The sequence below is a fragment of the Lycium ferocissimum genome, chromosome 8, assembly GCF_029784015.1.
Source record: "Lycium ferocissimum isolate CSIRO_LF1 chromosome 8, AGI_CSIRO_Lferr_CH_V1, whole genome shotgun sequence".
In the NCBI taxonomy this organism is placed as follows: domain Eukaryota; kingdom Viridiplantae; phylum Streptophyta; class Magnoliopsida; order Solanales; family Solanaceae; genus Lycium; species Lycium ferocissimum.
Window position 1 is genome coordinate 33,568,477 of NC_081349.1, and position 18,367 is coordinate 33,586,843.

The 18,367-nt window shown below is 36.5% G+C and overlaps 1 protein-coding gene across 4 annotated transcripts; it reads left to right on the forward strand.

The window, feature by feature from the left end:
* Positions 1 to 495: 495 nt before the first annotated feature.
* LOC132068155 (SAC3 family protein A) lies at positions 496 to 17,819 on the forward strand. 4 transcript variants are annotated; one of them, XM_059461644.1, is made up of 14 exons: positions 499 to 798; positions 2,620 to 2,694; positions 3,981 to 4,868; positions 5,845 to 6,291; positions 8,468 to 8,569; positions 10,706 to 10,803; positions 11,263 to 11,425; positions 12,410 to 12,904; positions 13,022 to 13,162; positions 13,329 to 13,388; positions 14,390 to 14,535; positions 15,652 to 15,785; positions 15,867 to 16,096; positions 17,258 to 17,819. In XM_059461644.1, exons 2-14 carry the CDS (start codon positions 2,638 to 2,640, stop codon positions 17,357 to 17,359), a joined length of 3,063 nt encoding a protein of 1,020 aa, XP_059317627.1. In that variant the 5' UTR covers positions 499 to 798; positions 2,620 to 2,637; the 3' UTR covers positions 17,360 to 17,819. The 4 variants fall into 4 exon arrangements, with proteins under 4 accessions (XP_059317629.1, XP_059317627.1, XP_059317628.1 ...); XM_059461645.1 differs by having other exon boundaries at positions 500 to 798; positions 14,405 to 14,535; XM_059461647.1 differs by lacking the exons at positions 499 to 798; positions 2,620 to 2,694 and having other exon boundaries at positions 4,094 to 4,362; positions 4,461 to 4,868.
* Positions 17,820 to 18,367: the final 548 nt, after the last annotated feature.

Sequence of the window (18,367 nt, forward strand, 5' to 3'; positions counted from 1 at the left end):
CATAAAACAAACATAATGTATAGATAATTAAACAATTTAATAAATTAATGTAATTCATTTAATTTGTGAAGGTATACAAGCTTTGGAATTAAAAGTGCACAATTAACTAAAATCAAAATTTCTCACTATTAGAAGGGCTAACAAGTATTTAAGAAAAATATAGCTCAAATGATACGATCCGAATAAGTCAATCTATTCTATCATATATTTAGTAAACAATCAAATGAGGAATTAAAAGTGCACAATTAATCATTAATAAAATGAGTATTTATTTTAAGCTCAAATGACCCCGAATTTAAAAAAAATTTACACCCTTAATTTATTATTTAGACCACAAATTTCAAAAAAAAATTTCATTTATTTCTTAAATTTCATGTCCAAGACAGAGTAATGACTAAATTAAAAACATGTCAATATTAGAGGGACCAAAAGTGCAAATTCCCCCAAGAAAAAATGAGCTTAAACGACCCCAAATTACGACCCGAATAAGTCAATCGGGTTGAAAAAATTTCACGCATATATACACACACAAACACAAATCTGAAGTATTTCAATTTCCGTACTTTTATTCTTTACCGACGTTTATTCATATATCAAGAAAAACAATTCTATTCTTCAATAATTATACTGTATTCTCTTCCCAAAAATCCATATTTATTATTATATCTCTCCTCTGTTATTTTTTTCTCCTTTTTTTTATTTTTTTTTGGTTTATTTTCATCTCAATTTGCTTTGGTAATACATATATGCTTTTGTTCGAGGTTGAAGGCTCAAGCTGTTGAATTTGTTCAGATTTTGGTTAGTCTTTTTTTTTTTCACCTCATTTATTTTAATTAATTAATCAATAAATTTCTTAGAAAAATACCCTTTGTGATATAGTAGAACCTGTTATTAATGTACTCCAAGTTGCAACTTATTAAGCTAGGTTTTTTTTGGTTTTAAATTTTTTCTTTTAAATATATAGTTAACGAGGATTCATATAGCTGACCTCAACTTGTTTGACACTGTGCGCAGTTGTTGACTATTAGAGGGTGTTTGGATTCGCTTTTTAAAAATAGCTTATAAGATAAAAGTTAAAATAATAAACAACTTTTGACTTTTAGCTTATTTTTGTACTTTTTTGGCTACATTTTTGGCCTGAAAGTGCTTAAAAAGAGAAAAGAGCTTCTTCTGTGTGATTTGTGAGCTATTACATAAGAGCGAGGTTTACCCTGTGCGCACCCGAAAGATAGCGGCTGCAGATTCCCTTGTCATAAAAAATGGAGTAAATAGAAAAGAGCTTAAGTAGGTGTTTGGCCATGTAAACCAATTATTTTTCATTTTATTTGGAATTTTGAAGTTGGAGTTGAAGATGGAGTTGTGTTTGGTTATAGTTTTTGCAAAGAATATTTGTTGGTTGAAAGTATTGAAAGTGAAAAAAGTGAAAACAACTTTTTAGGTGTTTTTCAAATTTCAAATACAATGTTCATGGCCTAACATTGATTTCCAAATAAAGTGAAATAATTTTCCGGAAAAAATTGAAAAATTCTCATGGCCAAACGGGTCCTAAAAAGCACTTAAAATAGGCCAATCTAAACACCCTATTAGGTTGCAGTTGCAATCCTATCTATTTTTTTTTTCTTCCCATTATTTTTTTGGAGTGAACGCGGACCCGTAAACATGGTCAATGAGAATACATATAGCTGACCTCAAGTTGTTTGGTACTGAGTTGTACTTGTTGTTGTTGAACGTGGACTTGCAAAGAGTTGAGATGAAATGAAGAAAGGACACACGATTTGTTGGATTGGAAATTTGGAACTTGCGTATGTGGAGTTGCAAGCATTAGGCTGCGATTCTTGGAGGTGGAGCTAGTATTTGGCGCTTATGGGTTCTAAATTTACTGAGTTCTAAATTAATACTCCCTCTGTTTCAGTTTTGACTTGGCACGGAGTTTAAGAAAGTAAAAAAGACTTTTGAATCATGTGGTCTTGAATTAAAAATATGTAGAATGTACCAAATATCCTTTAATCTCGTGGTCTTAAACATGCCATGTGGAAAGTTGAAATTAAAGAGTTGCCAAAAAAAGGAAAAAGACATTCTTTTTGAAATCGACTAAAAAGGAAAGTAAGACAAACAAATCTAAACATAGGGAGTAACTTGGACATATTCAATGGATTTCTTAAGAAAAATACAGTGTTTGGACCAAAGTTGCCCAAAACCTGTATTCTAGCTCTGCCCCGGGCAATTCTATTCACAACTAGCTTCTTCTTTGTTTTCAAACTTTTTTTGTGTGAGGTTGGTGGAGACTGAGACAAAAATGTAGAAACCACTTTTGTTGGATTGGAACCTGTGACACAGGTAGGTGGAGATGTGATGATTATGCTGCAATTGTAGTCCTAGCTAGGTTCTTTTTACAATAAATTATTTCGAATGAGGGGTAGGCCCATAAATAGTTGGGATGTAAGCGTAGAAAAGGATACTTTTGTGGGATTTGAACAACCTATGGATGTAAGCACGTAGAGTTGTAACCAGTAGGCTGCAATTCAAAGTATGAGTATTTTTTTTTTTTTTTTGGGGCGTGTTGGGGATTTTGTTATAGATATCTGAATGCTGCTTTTTTTCTTTCTTTTGGTTAAGCAGGATGTTAATGAGAGGACGATGAATCAAGGAAGTGCTACTAACATGATGACCACTTTGGATCCCAGTTCACAGGAGGTAACCACCCGAATTGTACTTTCTCTTCTCTTATCCAAACCTTGTTTCTGGAAAGATGTATGTCATCGTGGTCCATATAATTTTCTGCGAGTAGCAATTTTTTTTTTTTTTGTTGGCTGCTTTTTACGTACTTAGAACATGTGAAGTGTGATGATGTTGTCAAAATGAATACTAAGATAATGGCGGATGGAATTGAAAAGTTTTGGTTTTTTCCCTTTTTGCTTGAAAAGTGAGTTTTTAGTTGTGCTGCTGTTGTTTTTTCTTTCTTATATTATTTATATATTTACTCCATCCATACCAAAAAGAATTGTGGTGTTAGGAGTACTGAGGGTAAACACAGTGGAGATTCCGAACTTAGATGCCACTGGTTTTAAGTTGAAGAGTGAGTTCTAAAGCGTGTATCTAACTCTATTTATACTTATTTTCACACACATATAGGGTTCAGCCTCGAAACTATGGGTTCGGTACTTGGATCTGCCACTGATGATCTAATAGTCCGTGTGAATTTGGACATCGATTCAGAATATTAAATAAAATATATTTAGGAACTATATGAAGACTAGAAATCACAATTAGAAGTATTTAAAATTGTTTGGAAAAATCGGAAACAGAATAGTTGTTTGACATTGCCTTTTTGAAATGTATTTACAGCTTGTTAATGGTTAGTAATGCGATACAGAGATGTTAGAATTTTCGATGAAGTAGCTACGGCAAGTCACTTGTGATATATCTGATACTTGAGTGACGCAATTGATCGTCTTGTGCTGTTGGTGTTGTAAGTAGTAAATCAAGACGCCTTGTTTGTTTTAACCATCAATATAAGTATGAAATGCTATACTAATATTTGGTAAATTGGTGTGGCATGTAATGTTTAAGTAGCTAGTCGTGGACATTATTGGGAAACAATGCAAGTAGATTGTGAAGTTCATGTTTGATGCAATGATTTCAGAGTGTCCTTATGTTGAGAAACTGCTTTTTATGAGCAGAAACTGTGCGCATAAAAGTCTGTTAAACTGTAAGCTAGTTTGCTCTTGCCTTTTATGGATAGGACATTCACTACGTGTATAATTTTTGGTCATTGGGCAACTTGATTGATTAAATGTTTCTCCACTTGAATGGTGAAAACATTAAATGCTTCTCCTGTCCCAGCCGCCAAAACTCTTTTAACTTGCTTATATTTAGTATTCTTCTGCGATTGTATTATGTTCTTTTGCTATACTTGTTCCAGATTGGGGAGTTGATTTCTCGTTATATAACTTTTAAATCCTTTTTTTTTGCCTTTACAGAATCATCAGGCTGTCGATCCAAACCAACATCACATATCTTCATATTACGCACCTCCAAATTCTACAGTCGCACCATGGAGTGCTCATAGTGCAGATAGCTATGCCAGAGAAAATGGAGTTGTTTCACATTCTGGTTATGATCATGACCAACAAGCTGCGCCGCCTTCAGGGAATGTTCAAGATGGATTCAATGTTGCAACTAGTGCTACTACACCAAGTTCCGGTGCCACAAATGTACAGCAGGATTACAGTAGCTATGGCACCTATCAAAGTACTGATCCTTATGGATACAACAACCCCGGATATGCTGCTTACTATAATGGCTATCAACAACAACCTAATCAATCTTATTCTCAGCCATCAGGAGCATATCAAAATACAGGTGCTCCTTATCAGCCCCTTTCCTCATTTCCGAATACAGGGTCTTATGCTGGGCCTACAAGTTATTCAAGCACTTACTACAATCCTGGTGATTACCAGACATCTGGAGGTTACGCAAGTGGTGCTTACAATAACCAGACGAACGCGTGGCATGAAGGCCAATATGCGGCATACACTTGCCATCAGTATCCAAGCTACAGTTCTGATTCGAATGCCGCATACAGTTCTACCACAGCTCCTGCAGCTTCACAGTATCAGCAACATTACAAGCAATGGGCCGACTATTACAACCATACACAAAATGATGTCACCTGTGCTCCTGGAACAGAAAATATTTGTGTTTCTAATGTATCCAGTCTGAGTTGCCCTGTTCCTGCTGGATACTCAGTGCCAGGTGTCCAAGCCCCAGCATCTCATGCGTATCCAGCGTCAGGTGTCCAAGGCCCGGCATCCCATGCTCCATCTGACAAGCCAGAATCTGGTTTGTCCGCATTGTCTGCGGTGCAGGTTTTTCCTTTTCATATAATTAGATTATTTAACTTTTATGCTCGCCTAGAGACTCCTATTTGAATATCAATTGTCATGTATATCACTTATAATTAAAACGATTTTAAGCAGTCTTAAGAGATGGGAAAGATAGGTGATAAAGCATGTATCACACTCGCATAAATGTAAATATATTTAGAAATATCAGTAGGATTTTCCTGAGTCATTGAAGACACCATGGGACACCCATGTACACTAATGCAGAAAATATGAGTCTGCTGAGTATGTATCTAGTTGATAGTTGTACTTCACAGTTCACAGTGCCCATATGAAGCTGGTGTCTTAGGAAATTATGAAACCCGACATTAAGAAAGATTACTCGCTAGTACTTTGAAAATGTCAAACTTGACAGTTGAAAATTCCTTTTTTCCCCTTCTTAATATATTTTGCCTATATATACTCAACTTGGCAAGGTGCTAACTGTTGTATTTTCTATTAATATTTCCATGTTGAAGTTGTTATGTTTTGCAATTATTAAATATGAAAATCCTCTAGTATAATTACAGAAGGCTGCTTTATAATTAATTAGTGATACAGTCTTACATAATACTTCTTTAAGTGGATCATATTTTAGGTTAACTTGCTATTTTAGTTTTTCTTTTGTTCCACAAGCTGCTAAAGATCTGGTAAGCAGTACCTTGTATATTCTTTTAACTCTGCTATCTAAATATCACTTCGTGTTTACTGTACGTTTAATCATCTGGATATTCAACATCTTCTATCCTGTACGGGTTGTTAAGTGCCTAATATTCACCAGAAGATATGTTATCTACTGTCATTGCAGTCAGTAGTGGGTACCTCATTTTTTTTTGCTTTTCTCTGCTCAGTGCACTGAGAAAAGCCATTTATTACTCTTTCTCTTTCCCTTCATGCTATGCAAACTATGGATCCTTTCGATTCTCCTGATGAACTCAAACTTTCTATTTTTTTTGGTCAGTCTCCTTCTGTAGGTGGAAATGTTCATGATAGTTACTGGAAACAGTGGGCTCCCTCTTTCCAAAATCAGCAGCCTGATCCAGCACAGTCTTATGGTCAAAAGCCTTTAGACATAACCCCTTCTCATGGAAACCTTTCTACTCAACAAAGTTCTTCATGCCCCCAAGGACCAAACACACAATATCAAGCCTCTTATCAGATGCCCTATAGTTATCAGTCATCCTTGCCCACCGTGCAGCAAACTGTTACATCAGCAGACACGAGCAGTGCAAGCAAATTACAGATTCCCACAAACCCTAGAATAACTTCAACCATGACCATGGGATTACCGAAGCTGGATATGCAAAGCTCTACAACTAATGCAGCGGCAAAACCTGCATATGTCAGCGTTTCCTTACCAAAAACTATTGAAAAAGTATCATCTCATGCTGGTGATAATGCTCTCAAGGTCAGACACCTTTTTCTTTGATCATTTCAGTAAGATATGCAGTCACAAGATGAATTTTGTTACATAAGTTTACATGTTTGAGGGAGAAGTTTTAAATGCTTGACTAAGATGATAAAATTTCCACTTGCTTCTTGATAGTCTTTTCATGTGCTGGTTGGAGAATTCAAATTTTAAGTCAGTCAGTTAGAAGTTAACTGAGCTAGTGTCCCTTTATGTTTGTTGTAAGGTTCTCTTAGAATTGGTTAAGTGATACTTCCTTTTTGATGAGGAGTTATGGATAATTTGTAGGAGAAATTTGAAAACCCCAATGCATTAACCAATTCGAGGGGAGGACATATTGTAATGGACTAACAAAATTTGTACTATACTTGCATCTACTTGATGCCAATAACAAAACAACTTACTTCATCTAAAACCAAATGACCAATTGGAGGGGCCAACCATTCTCCAAACTTTCATATACGCATTGATTAGAGACCTTTTTACACCCTTGGTTAAGTGACACTTCTTATGATATGTCATTTCGTAGAACTTGCCTAACTTTGTCTTCGAAAATAATGATATGGTGCTAATGAAATGCTATTAATAGCAAATGATCCTATGCGTTTGAGAAGAATGATATAGTACTAATATAGCTCTTTAAATAGCCAATGAACCTCCGACAATCTAATATCTATAAGTGCATTTGGTAAGTAACTTGTCAGATTGTATTTGGTGAGTGCTGTCATTTTATCGATACTAGCTAGATTAACTTAATTTAATGCTCTTGAGTTCCATATTTTCTTTGATTTGTGTGCTTTTAGTAAGGATGGTCTATATCATGGGCGATACTGGCGGAATAGATATGCAGAGGATATTTTGATAACCAGTGAATTGGTAGGTTGGGTGGTTGGTTGTGTATGATTGGTACAGATGAAGTTGGGGCTTTTAAAGGCTGTCACCACCATTGGTCTATTAGGAGAGCCTTTAGAGTTATTCCAATGAGTCGCCTGTGGATAAGCTCACTTATTCAATCCTGGGGAGAAAACAATTGTACTCCTAGCTTAGCTCTTTTAGTGGAAGATGGGTTTTATTTTATAATCATTTTCTTGGTCATTTAAATGTGTAATAAATCTACCGAGATGTCTGCGCAAATGTAAAATTCTGTTATGGTAGAAGCTGGATAGTTTTTCCCTGTTTGAATTTTTGTTGCATTTATGTTTTGGATGTAGGTGTGAATAGAAATAGCGGAACTACTTTTTCGTCCTCAACATCATAACAACTTTTGAAGTGAAAAACAGCATGCATGCTGGCTAAAGTAAATCAATTAACCATTAATGTTGGTGTGTTTAGATAATATTTGGTTCAAATTGGAAAAAAAGAGAATTTGAGATTGAAGTTGGAAAAATAATTTGGAAGTCAATTGTGTTTGAACATGAATATCACTTGGAAAAAAAGTTGAAGTTTTGTGAGCGAACAATTATTTCACTTGAAATACACTTTGACCGAGTTTTTCAACTTCAGATTCTCTATTTCGAGTTGATTTCGAAATAATGAAAGATTTGTTATGGCTAAACGGGTAGGTTTGACTGGTGTAAATACCATCTATTGTAGCGTATGTCGTATTTTTCAGTTATCTATTATTATTTAATTATTTATTTTAAGTTTTGACTTGTTTTATGCTTCTCGACCTAATGCTTTGTGTCCTTATTGAAAAAAGAAAAGGTTTAATGTTTTGCTTATTTTGTACTTGTACTCTCTTAATTCTTTCTTTAATATTGACACTCGTATAGCAAATACAACATTATGGCTGACTGAGTGCTCACATGTATTTTTTTACTTTTTATCCTTGTATTAACTTGGCAGAAAATTTCAATATTGGTAAGACTGCTGATTCTGCTGAACCTTTAAGGAGCAGCTTTTTTCTATATGATACTTTGATGCTGCAATCTTCTATGTTGTTATGATTGACAGTTCAATGGTTAAGTTTTATTGATGAAATCTAGTTTTAACTTCTCTTGGTTGTGTTTTATCACCACACAATCTGGGAAACCTTGGTAGTTCGTTCTACTGGTGACCATATAGTTAGGATCATTGTGACGTGTCGTAACGTGGTATTTATTGTTGCATTGCATCAATAAGTGGCGGATTATTTATTTTTCTTGCATAACTAAAGTGATCTTTCTGTTGTCTGCAGCCTGATACTTTTCCAAAATCACTTTGTGGTTATGTTGAAAGGGCTTTAGTTCGTTGCAAGGATGATGCTCAAATGGTGGCATCCCAAGCTGTCATGAAGGAGGTATCTTAGTGTATTTTAGTGTATTTTGAGATTTTCTCTCTTGGTCCTTTTCCAGTTCTTGCCATGTAATGCATGATGCACATATATGATTCGAGACTTTATGAAGAATTTTCAGATTTTACTGAGATAATCATGCTTTATAGCTTGTGTAGCAAGCAGCAATTCAGTAACTTCCAAGTTATGAATTGCTAGAGCATAAAATGAGGAGCGCTCATTTGGCTCAAAAAGAGTAGTGGCGTTGATGATGCTGCTGCCAGAAAATAAAAAAGAATTAAAATTAGAGACTTCAATACACATTTCTATAGTACATAACATATTGGGTTTTAGCACTACATAGATGTGACCTTTTCCCAAAAGAAGGATTTTGAAGATGGATAAAAGATGATATGTTAGAGGTTCGGCAGGCTGATTCAGCACACATTTACGTTTAGGATTTGAATGAAGACCAAGGTTCCTTAGGCTTTATATGCTGGTGTATTAATTCCAAGTTATGAATTGCTAGAGCATAAAATGAGGAGCGCTCATTTGGCTCAAAAAGAGAAGTGGCGTTGATGATGCTCCTGCCAGAAAATAAAAAAGAATTAAAATTAGAGACTTCAATACACATTTCTATAGTACATAACATATTGGGTTTTAGCACTGCATAGACATGACCTTTTCCCAAAAGAAGGATTTTGAAGATGGATAAAAGATGATATGTTAGAGGTTCGGCAGGCTGATTCAGCACACATTTACGTTTAGGATTTGAATGAAGACCAAGGTTCCTTAGGCTTTATATGCTGGAGTATGACCTTGTTAGATTGAAGTCCTCCCGATGATTTTTTAAATTTGAGCTTTTGAGGGAACTATAGTAGATTTTTTAATGTCATACGAGACCTTTTTTATGTTTTCAACGGCGTCCTATATGAACATTCACCCTTTGTCACTTGTCCCACCTGTTAGAGCTTTCCTTTTAACCTTTATTGGTACTGAGAGCCTACCTATGCTGATTGTTCTTGCCCGTAATGCATTTTCTCAGTGGTGGGCTTCTAAAAGGTGCTTCTGATAAGAACATTCTAGTTATTCTGTCTGATAGCAATCTACTTTCTTTCACCATCCACATTTTGTTCATTTGTTTCCAATTGACATTCATTACTTAAACGACTTGTTCAGTTCTGCTTCACAGCTTTGGATTAGGTAAAGTGACAAAAAGTTTGAGTTATAGGTCTTGGTGAGAGCATTTCTTGTGTCTTCCACTTGTGTTCGAATTTGTTAATCACATTATTCCAGCATCTTTGGTTTTGTATCTCTGTGGCATCAGTAATCGTGATGGCAAGTTTGAGGGGTAGAGTTGGACATAGGGCCCCTCATTTTACCCCTATAGAGCTAGAGAAAGCACATGAGGAATTCATCGATGAACACCTAGAATTGAAATTGATAATGCAACCCAATAAAATCCTTCATTCGCATTTGTTATGATTTTCCTTACCTAAGTTACGAAAAGACTTCCTTCTTTTTTCTACCTTTTCTTTTGGGCAAGTATTTATTCCATAAAATCATCAGCAAGTAGGTGTAGCTACAAAGCACAAACTCAGCCTCCCTTTTTCACACATCTAGGGAGGTTGAATTCAATTAAAATGTTGACATCATATAGACTTGTCCAAAAATATAATCCTGAGTATACCTGATAAGTGACTTCCTTGGTTGGAAGATTGTTTTCTCAATTGTTGTAAACTAGTTATCATGTGGAAGTGCTTTAAGATTTGAAATTTCTTTTTGCACTTGTAGGGATGTCTCTACTGTCAGAACCCTCTCCCTTCCTTAGACTATGATTCGTATTAGCTACTCAATGCAGCAGCCTATTGCACTAGACAGATTGTAGTAATGTAGCAAACTGCTAAGTTGTGTATTGGGATTGTGTTATTTATGAAGTTTGTGACCTACAATGATCTTTCTGCCTTAACTATTATTCTGCATCCCATCTGCTAAAGTGTTAGTGCTGATATTATTGAGCAATGATTGAGCTGTTTGCAACATAATGAGTTATAGTTGATTGAGTAACATTGGATCTGTTTGCACTATAATGATATTTTGTTTTATTGATGTGTGGTTCTTTGCCTTGTCCCCTGTGTTACTTAAATGTACCATAATCTGCAGATTATCACAAAGGCAACTGCTGATGGTACACTTCATACGAGAGACTGGGACACCACACCTCTTTTCCCCATTCCCAGTGTGGATGCAGATAAGAAGGAGTATGCTATCTCACTCTTCTCAAAACTGATATGCATACGTTGTGCATGCATTCGCACTGTGCTCACACAAACATCTAAATCTATACAATGCGTGCATGTGTGACTTACCGAAGTAGCTGTCATAGGGCATGAATGTCAATTACTATATCTCATCTCTGCATTTGCTTCACCTAGCATTTGATTGCTATCTTACAGCTAGTGCAAACATAATAATTTTTGCCTCAGTAGTTAGAAACATACAGCAGGTTCCTCCTTTTTCCCATTCATTTTTTTGGCTGAAGTATTTGTTTAACAGTTATAAACAAAACGCTTCTGCATATATAGTGTAGTTTCCCTGATTAGGGAACACAACCATGATCATGAGCTTTTTGCATTTTATGCTGATGGATTTGCTCTCATACTTGGATATCTTTGACCAAATTCAAGGATTATTTTTGACTTCTATTTTTTTTCCTGCAGAAGAGTATTATTCTCAGCTCCAGTTTCTTCATCTCCAAAAAGTAAAAGAAGTCCGAGCAGGCGATACAAAAGTAGGTGGGAGCCTTTAGTAGAGGAGAAACCAACTGTCCAACCTGCATCAGTCACTCCTGATGCTTCTAAGTATGGGAGCTGGAACAGACAGGTACTCCCTCTGTCCCAGTTTATACGACACACTTTCCTTTTTAGTCAGTCCCAAAAAGAATGACACAATTCTTTATTTAACTTTAACCTTTACCTTTTACGCTTAACGAGATGATTTATAAGCACACAAATATCTTTGGCTTGTTTTAGACCAAAAGATTCAAGTCTTCCTTTATTTCTTGAACTCCGTGCCCAGTCAAACTACATCACATAAATTGGGACGGAGGGAGTAATATTTTTCTGCCTTTGAAGATAAAAGGTTTTCCACTTCTCTCTTTCTATTTTTCACCAACTTCTTGCTTGAAAAGAAGAAGCTAAGAGGTGGTCTAGGTTGCTGAGTGGCTTATTTTATCCACACCAGGATTCTCCAGCTTCATGACTCTATTTTCTGTTTTGGTCCCCTTCCCTTGTTTACTTATCCCGATTATTTTGCCCCTATATTTTCTGGTGATTGATAAATCTAAATGGACATAGTATAAACCAAAAAGATGTTTGATTCTGTTAATTCTTTATCATACTCTTATTGTGTCAGAGATTGGATTATCGTCCAAATTATATTTTTTAGAATCCTTAATGATTCATGAAAAAACTTTTCTTTTAGTCCAGGTTTCGTAGAGCATAGTGGTGTTATACAAGTGAAATCAACCAGTGACGACTTTTTGGGTTAGGTAGCATACTATGTCTTTCTTCGCATCGCATGAACCAAAGGGGCTTCATTATAGGCAAGATCATGTTGGACCTATTACTGTGTTAAGAGATGTTAAATTGTTGTTATAGCCTATAAGTACTTAAGTGGAACTCTGTCCTGACCTAGCTAAGATTTTTCTTACATGAGATTGGCGCATCTGATACTGGTCCTTTGGCTTAGTGCTACTTAAATAAACTAATCTTGAAGCCTGGGATCTTTTAATCTTTTGGCTTCTGGCAGTTTGGCACTAGATCCATAAGACCAAATAAAATATCTCATTTGAGTGATTTTGTACAGTTTTCAGGTGGAAAGTCAGATAACAAGGTGAATAGTGCGAGTAATGTGAAATTCTCTTTACCACAGCGGAAAACCCCCAAAACTGATGTCTTTAGGCCAGCTAAGAGGCAGTGTGTTGGTGATGGAGTGGATGGGGCAGATAATGGTGAAGCATCCAGTGATAGTGATAAGGAACGAAGTCAATCAGCCTCTAAATCTGCTGGAGTAGCAGCAGCAGATACACCAGAGGAGAGAAAGAGACGTGAAAATCGATCAAAGCGTTTTGAAAGAGGGCATGGAAGTCGAGTAGCAAGTAGTAACAATCGATCTAGAAATGGCGGAGCTGGAAATGTGTATGCAAGAAGGGCTACTGCCTTGGTGCTTAGCAGAAACACTGAGGAAAATGGTGACTATGCTGTTGAAGATATCGACTGGGATGCTCTTACTGTCAAAGGAACCTGCCAGGAAATTGAGAAACGCTACTTGCGTCTTACTTCTGCACCTGACCCTGCTACGGTAGACTTATTATTCTGTCTGTGGTTACTTGAGATTGTAGGGGAATGCATTATATCTAGTGACAATTTTCACTTTGCAAGTTTTGATGATTTCTCAAAAGTAGTTCTGCTTTTGCAGGTAAGACCAGAAGAAGTATTGGAAAAAGCGTTAAACATGGTTCAAAGTTCTCCGAAAAACTACCTTTACAAATGTGATCAGTTAAAATCAATACGGCAAGATCTTACGGTCCAACGCATACGCAACGAGTTGACAGTCAAGGTATTTTCCTTATGCTAATTTCATTATTCAAATGGAGCAAGGCATAAAATGTTCATCATCATATACTACACTTGTTTTCTGAAAATGATCGACATGATCTTTTCTTACCATAGAAGTTGTATTGCTTTTTCTTATTAAAATATCCTTCACCTGCCTTCTGTTTCAGGTGTATGAAACACATGGTCGGTTGGCAATAGAAGTTGGGGACTTATCGGAGTATAATCAGGTATCTCCTTTCCGTGTTGGGAACTCTCAGAATTTGTCACAACTTCTCAGAACCTTCTTAATCCCTCTGTGAAGTTTCTTGTATGTTAATGTGTTTGGAAGTATTTTACTTAGCAAAAAAAAGTGCTTGGAAGTATTTCCACGCTGTTTATATTTCAGTTGGACTCTTCTTCGTTTTGCAGTCAAATTTATATACAAAGCTATATAATTTAGTTATGAGTGAAATCCTTTACTGGGGCTTCCAATCCAGCAGTTTTAATTATATCAGGTTGAAATGTTTATGTCTGTCTATGGACAAAATTATGCTGCTGCTTTTTCCCATGGTTCAAATCCTTTTAGACAACCGCATTACATGCAAGGAAGTTAAGTTAGTAAACTGTGGTATGATTTTTGTTGGTATTGCCATTATAATTCTTACAGCCCATTCAGGGTTCATTGTTGGTATAGGAATAGTCCGCTTTATGTCAAAAATAAGATCCAGACACATAAATGACATTTTGTTTCGGTAGATGTTTGCTACTAATGTTGGGTCACTCCTTCCTGATGCTTTATTGGTACTTTGGCCTTACTGGACTGGATGACTGCCAACAATTTTCCCGCTTCACCTACATCCTATTTCTTTTCATGCTCCAGATTCTTTCTGCTAGCATCCTACTTTCTTTGGTCTTTGTCAAACACAAAGCAATAGTGTATTGTGAGCAGTATATTTACATTATTAGCTACTTATGGTATTTTGATTAAAGATATGTAGATGTTCCCACCTCCTCCCTAAAATTGTTTGGTCATGTTGAAAAGTTGTTTCTGAACTATTCCCTTAAAATTGTTTTCTAGAACTTTTCAATCTTTTTGTTGTTTTAAATGAGTATGTGTGCTGATGCAATTGCAATTTTAAATTGCATTGGAATCAAAGTTCTTGCACATTCAGTAAATAAACATGCTATTTGTTGCAAAGACATCATTGTTATATCTGTTTCAGTGTTACTCTTAGCCTTACTCTCTTAGTTCTGGTATATGCAGTGTCATGCACAGCTAAAAACGCTTTATGCAGAAGGAATCAAGGGATGCGATATGGAATTTGCTGCATATAATCTACTCTGTGTGCTTTTGCACTCTAGTAACAACAGAGATCTGCTATTAGCGTTGTCTAGGTTAGTCAACTACTTGCTGTTGCTTATTTCTCTGCTTCCATTTTATTCTGTCATTTTGTTCACGAGTACCCAGAGTATTTCCGCAGTTCCTCTGGTTAATCCTTTTTTATCCCTTCTCTACTTTTTTGGGCATCTGCTACTGCTATGCCCAAAAAAAAAGAAAAAAAAAAAAAAAAAAAAAAAAAGGAGGAGACGAAGAAGAAGAAGAAGAAAACTGGTTAGGTTTGCATGTAACAGAATTTCATTCTTGACATCCTTCCTTCCTGCAACTTTAAGGATGATTCTGATGTTAAATTGCAGCAGACAGATGTAGTTGACAAATCCTCTATGGTCGGTTCCTTTTAGCTAGGACTTAGCTATGCAACAGATTCTGCCAGTGTGGATCACCAACTCATATTTTTAGCTAGTTATGAGTCCGCATTGAACATCATCCACTGGTCAATCAGAATCATGCATTTTAATTCCTGACCTCTATGCAAACCTTTCTTACCTTTTCACTTTGTGGCCTTAATATACACATAAGCTCGTCATAACCCCACTTGTGGGATTACACTGAGTATGTTGTTGTTGTTGTTGTATAAGCTCGTCAAAATTTAGACTTAATCAGAGCTGGTAAGCTTGTGTCTAGTTTAGGAGTGTGGCTATTCTCCTGTTCATCTTAATTGTTATGTAAGGAAGAAGACCAAAAGAAAGAAGAAGATAGACTTGAGGTGGAAAGGAATGGGTTTTGGTGTTGTTGGTAGTGGGAAAGGAGGTGAGGGGCAAGAAAGCAGAAGACAAGGAGAGTGTCAAGAGAGATGAAAGGTGCCTTTCATTTGACCTAAAAAAAAGAAAAAAGGCCTTCAAGTTATGTTTAAGTTGGATGAAAAATCTCAAATATCACAATTTAGTCCATAGTTCTAAGGAGTTTATTTGCGAGCGTAAGTGAATGGTAGTCTTTCTTCTCCCTAAATACCATTTCAAACTCATAGTATATGTGGCTATCATCTCGAATTTCCATACACCTGCGTGCTGGTAGCTTGAGAAATTCTGCTCAAAACATGGTTAAAACTTATGGAAATCCCCTCTTATCGAATTTGGAGTGTTAAACTATGTTGTTGTGCATTCTTTTTCCAGATTACCAGCAGAGGCAAGACGGAGCGATGCCGTTAAACATGCTCTATCCGTTCGAGCAGCTGTGTCCTCTGGGAACTATGTTGCCTATTTCAGATTATACAAGACAGCTCCTAATCTTAACACGTATCTTATGGGTGTGTTTTGTTCTGAATGGTGCATATTTAGCTATTGCATTTGTTATGCTAAATTTGATCATGTATGCTTGTTCTTTGCAGATCTATATGCTGATAAAATGCGATATGCGGCTGTTAGATGTATGTCTCGTTCAAATCGGCCTACTGTTCCGGTTACCTACATTGCCCAAGTTCTAGGCTTCACAAGTGTCTTATCGACAGCTGAAGAAAGTGAGGACACAGATGGGGTGGAGGATTGTGTGGAATGGCTGAAAGCCCATGGGGCATGCCTCACTCCAGATAATTCTGGAGAGATGCAGTTTGATGCAAAGGTGCGTTGCGTCCTGATTTATATGGAAGTATTTTTGCCAATTGCTCTACACTTAGCATGGTAGATCTTTGAGCATTTTAATTTTGGATCCTATCTCTGATATATTTAAGAATATTTGAAGTTGCCAGGGCTTCCGTTCACTGATATGGATGCAACCTGGATGTGTGGTAGGTCAATGGAAAGAATTAGCAAACAAGGGAAATTCCCACCCCCCCCCCCCCCCAAAAAAAAAAAAAAACGACAAAAGAATAGACTAAGAAGAAGAGATAGAAAGATAGGATCTAGGAACCAAATTGATAAAATTAGGACTCAATTAGCATATAACACTAATTACATCCTAATTACGTAACGATCCAAAGGTATCAAAGTTACAGGAAGAAGATACATCTTCAATGGCAACCCAAGGAGTTCTTGAGGAATCCAAAAGGTCTCTATGGAGCCTCATATAGACATATCATCCAACACTGGGTAAAAACTGCATATCACTAGCTAAAAAATGGATTTGGGCCCAAGTCCAAGTATTTAAAATAATAGAAGTCCTAACATAACAAAAGGAATCGTGGGCAAGTGGGATCCCGGAAACTCTGGTGGTGGTCAAGTCTTGGTCAACTCGTGGTCAACGCTGGTCTACCCATGGTTAATGCTGGTCAAACTTGGTCAACTCTCTGTCTACCGTTTGTAAAACCTTCCGGTCTTCTTAGTGATGTAAGCTTTGAAAGAATCTGAAAAAGTCCTAACTGGTTCATGGAGTTCAGGGTCCTTTTTCCTTTCCGTTGGAGACTTTTAATATGAATAGGAATTCTTGAACTTTTGACTTCCACAGTATTTATCCGTAAGGGTTGTACTTCATTCGTCAGGCTACATTCTCTTGATTTGTACTTCTTGAGCTCAATTTTTTTTTGTGTTGTTCCCTATCAGGTATAAACAGTGTCAATCTTATTCTTCTGCTCCTCTTACTCTGCTAGTCTGGAACCATGCTTTTCTCAATTATTATTTAGAATCACGTTTCTTTCTTTATGGACCTGATGCTTTTAACAACTGTTATGTAATATTAGCACTTTAACTGGTCCAAACTCTGTGCATTCCTTTTGGTTTTACGCTTTATCGTTTTCTTCCATGAAATCCTATATGCTAACAATTCTTTTTGTTCCTAAATGCGCAGGCATCTGTGTCAACTCTCTACATGCCAGAACCTGAAGATGCAGTGTCACATGGAGATGCCAGTCTCGCAGTTAATGATTTTTTGACACGAAATCTTGTATAGGAACCTCGTTCATTTTCTGATAATGGTTGGGATTTAATACTAGTAGAATGATTCGTCTCCAGATACATGGGGAAGTAATCCATTTCTGGGGATTCATACTGGAATTCGACAAGGTTCCTTTGGATATTACAATACAAGAGTTGGATAACTGTAAAACGCATACTACAAGCAGCTGTTTCTGCTGATGTGTGGGGTGTATGAGTAGTGGTTCAATCCCGTGGTTTAATCTCTGATTCAAGCATTTTTGATTCTTTTCACGGAGACAGCAATATACATAGAGATAGAGGGACCATAATCATAAGCAATAGCTACCTGTACTGTAGTTTGGATCCAGAGTTGATGTATATTTGCTTACCTAGCATGCAGTTGTAATAGGTGATTCAGTACTAGCCATTTTGTTGATCCGACATGTTAGAATCTTAATAATACATCTCTATTTATTCGTCCCCTTTTCTGTTGACCCGTTCTTACATTTATGTTCTTTCATATTTGCTTAAGGTTGTGATGCTGTTGAGAACTTCCTCTTGATGTGTTTGTAAGGATGGGAGTGAAACTTCCGTTCAATTTGTAGATAATACTGTCTTTTCCAGATATATCTTTTGAAATTTATTGTTTCTTCCATGTTAAGTTAATTGGGAAAGTGATATCAGAAGCAAAATTCTGTACTAAGTATAACAGAAAAGGCGAAATAAACAATGTGATTGAATGATGCTGAAGGAACCGACCGCCAAGGTGTGGTGAGATGGTTGAGATTTCTACCCCCTTAAACTAAGAGGTCTCGGGTTCAAATCTCGGGCGGAGAATTTACCCCTTTAGTGGGTCTACCCGGTGCGAATCTAGATTTTTAATAAGGGGAGATGAATTTAGGTGTATCAACATAAGTTGCACCCTTTGATTCATTAGTTAGATTTGGTCACCTATTCACATGCTTTACCTGAAAATGGTTTAAAGATGTGTATGCATGTGGGACTAAACTTTTACCTTTTTCTGTTTCTCTATTTTTCTTGG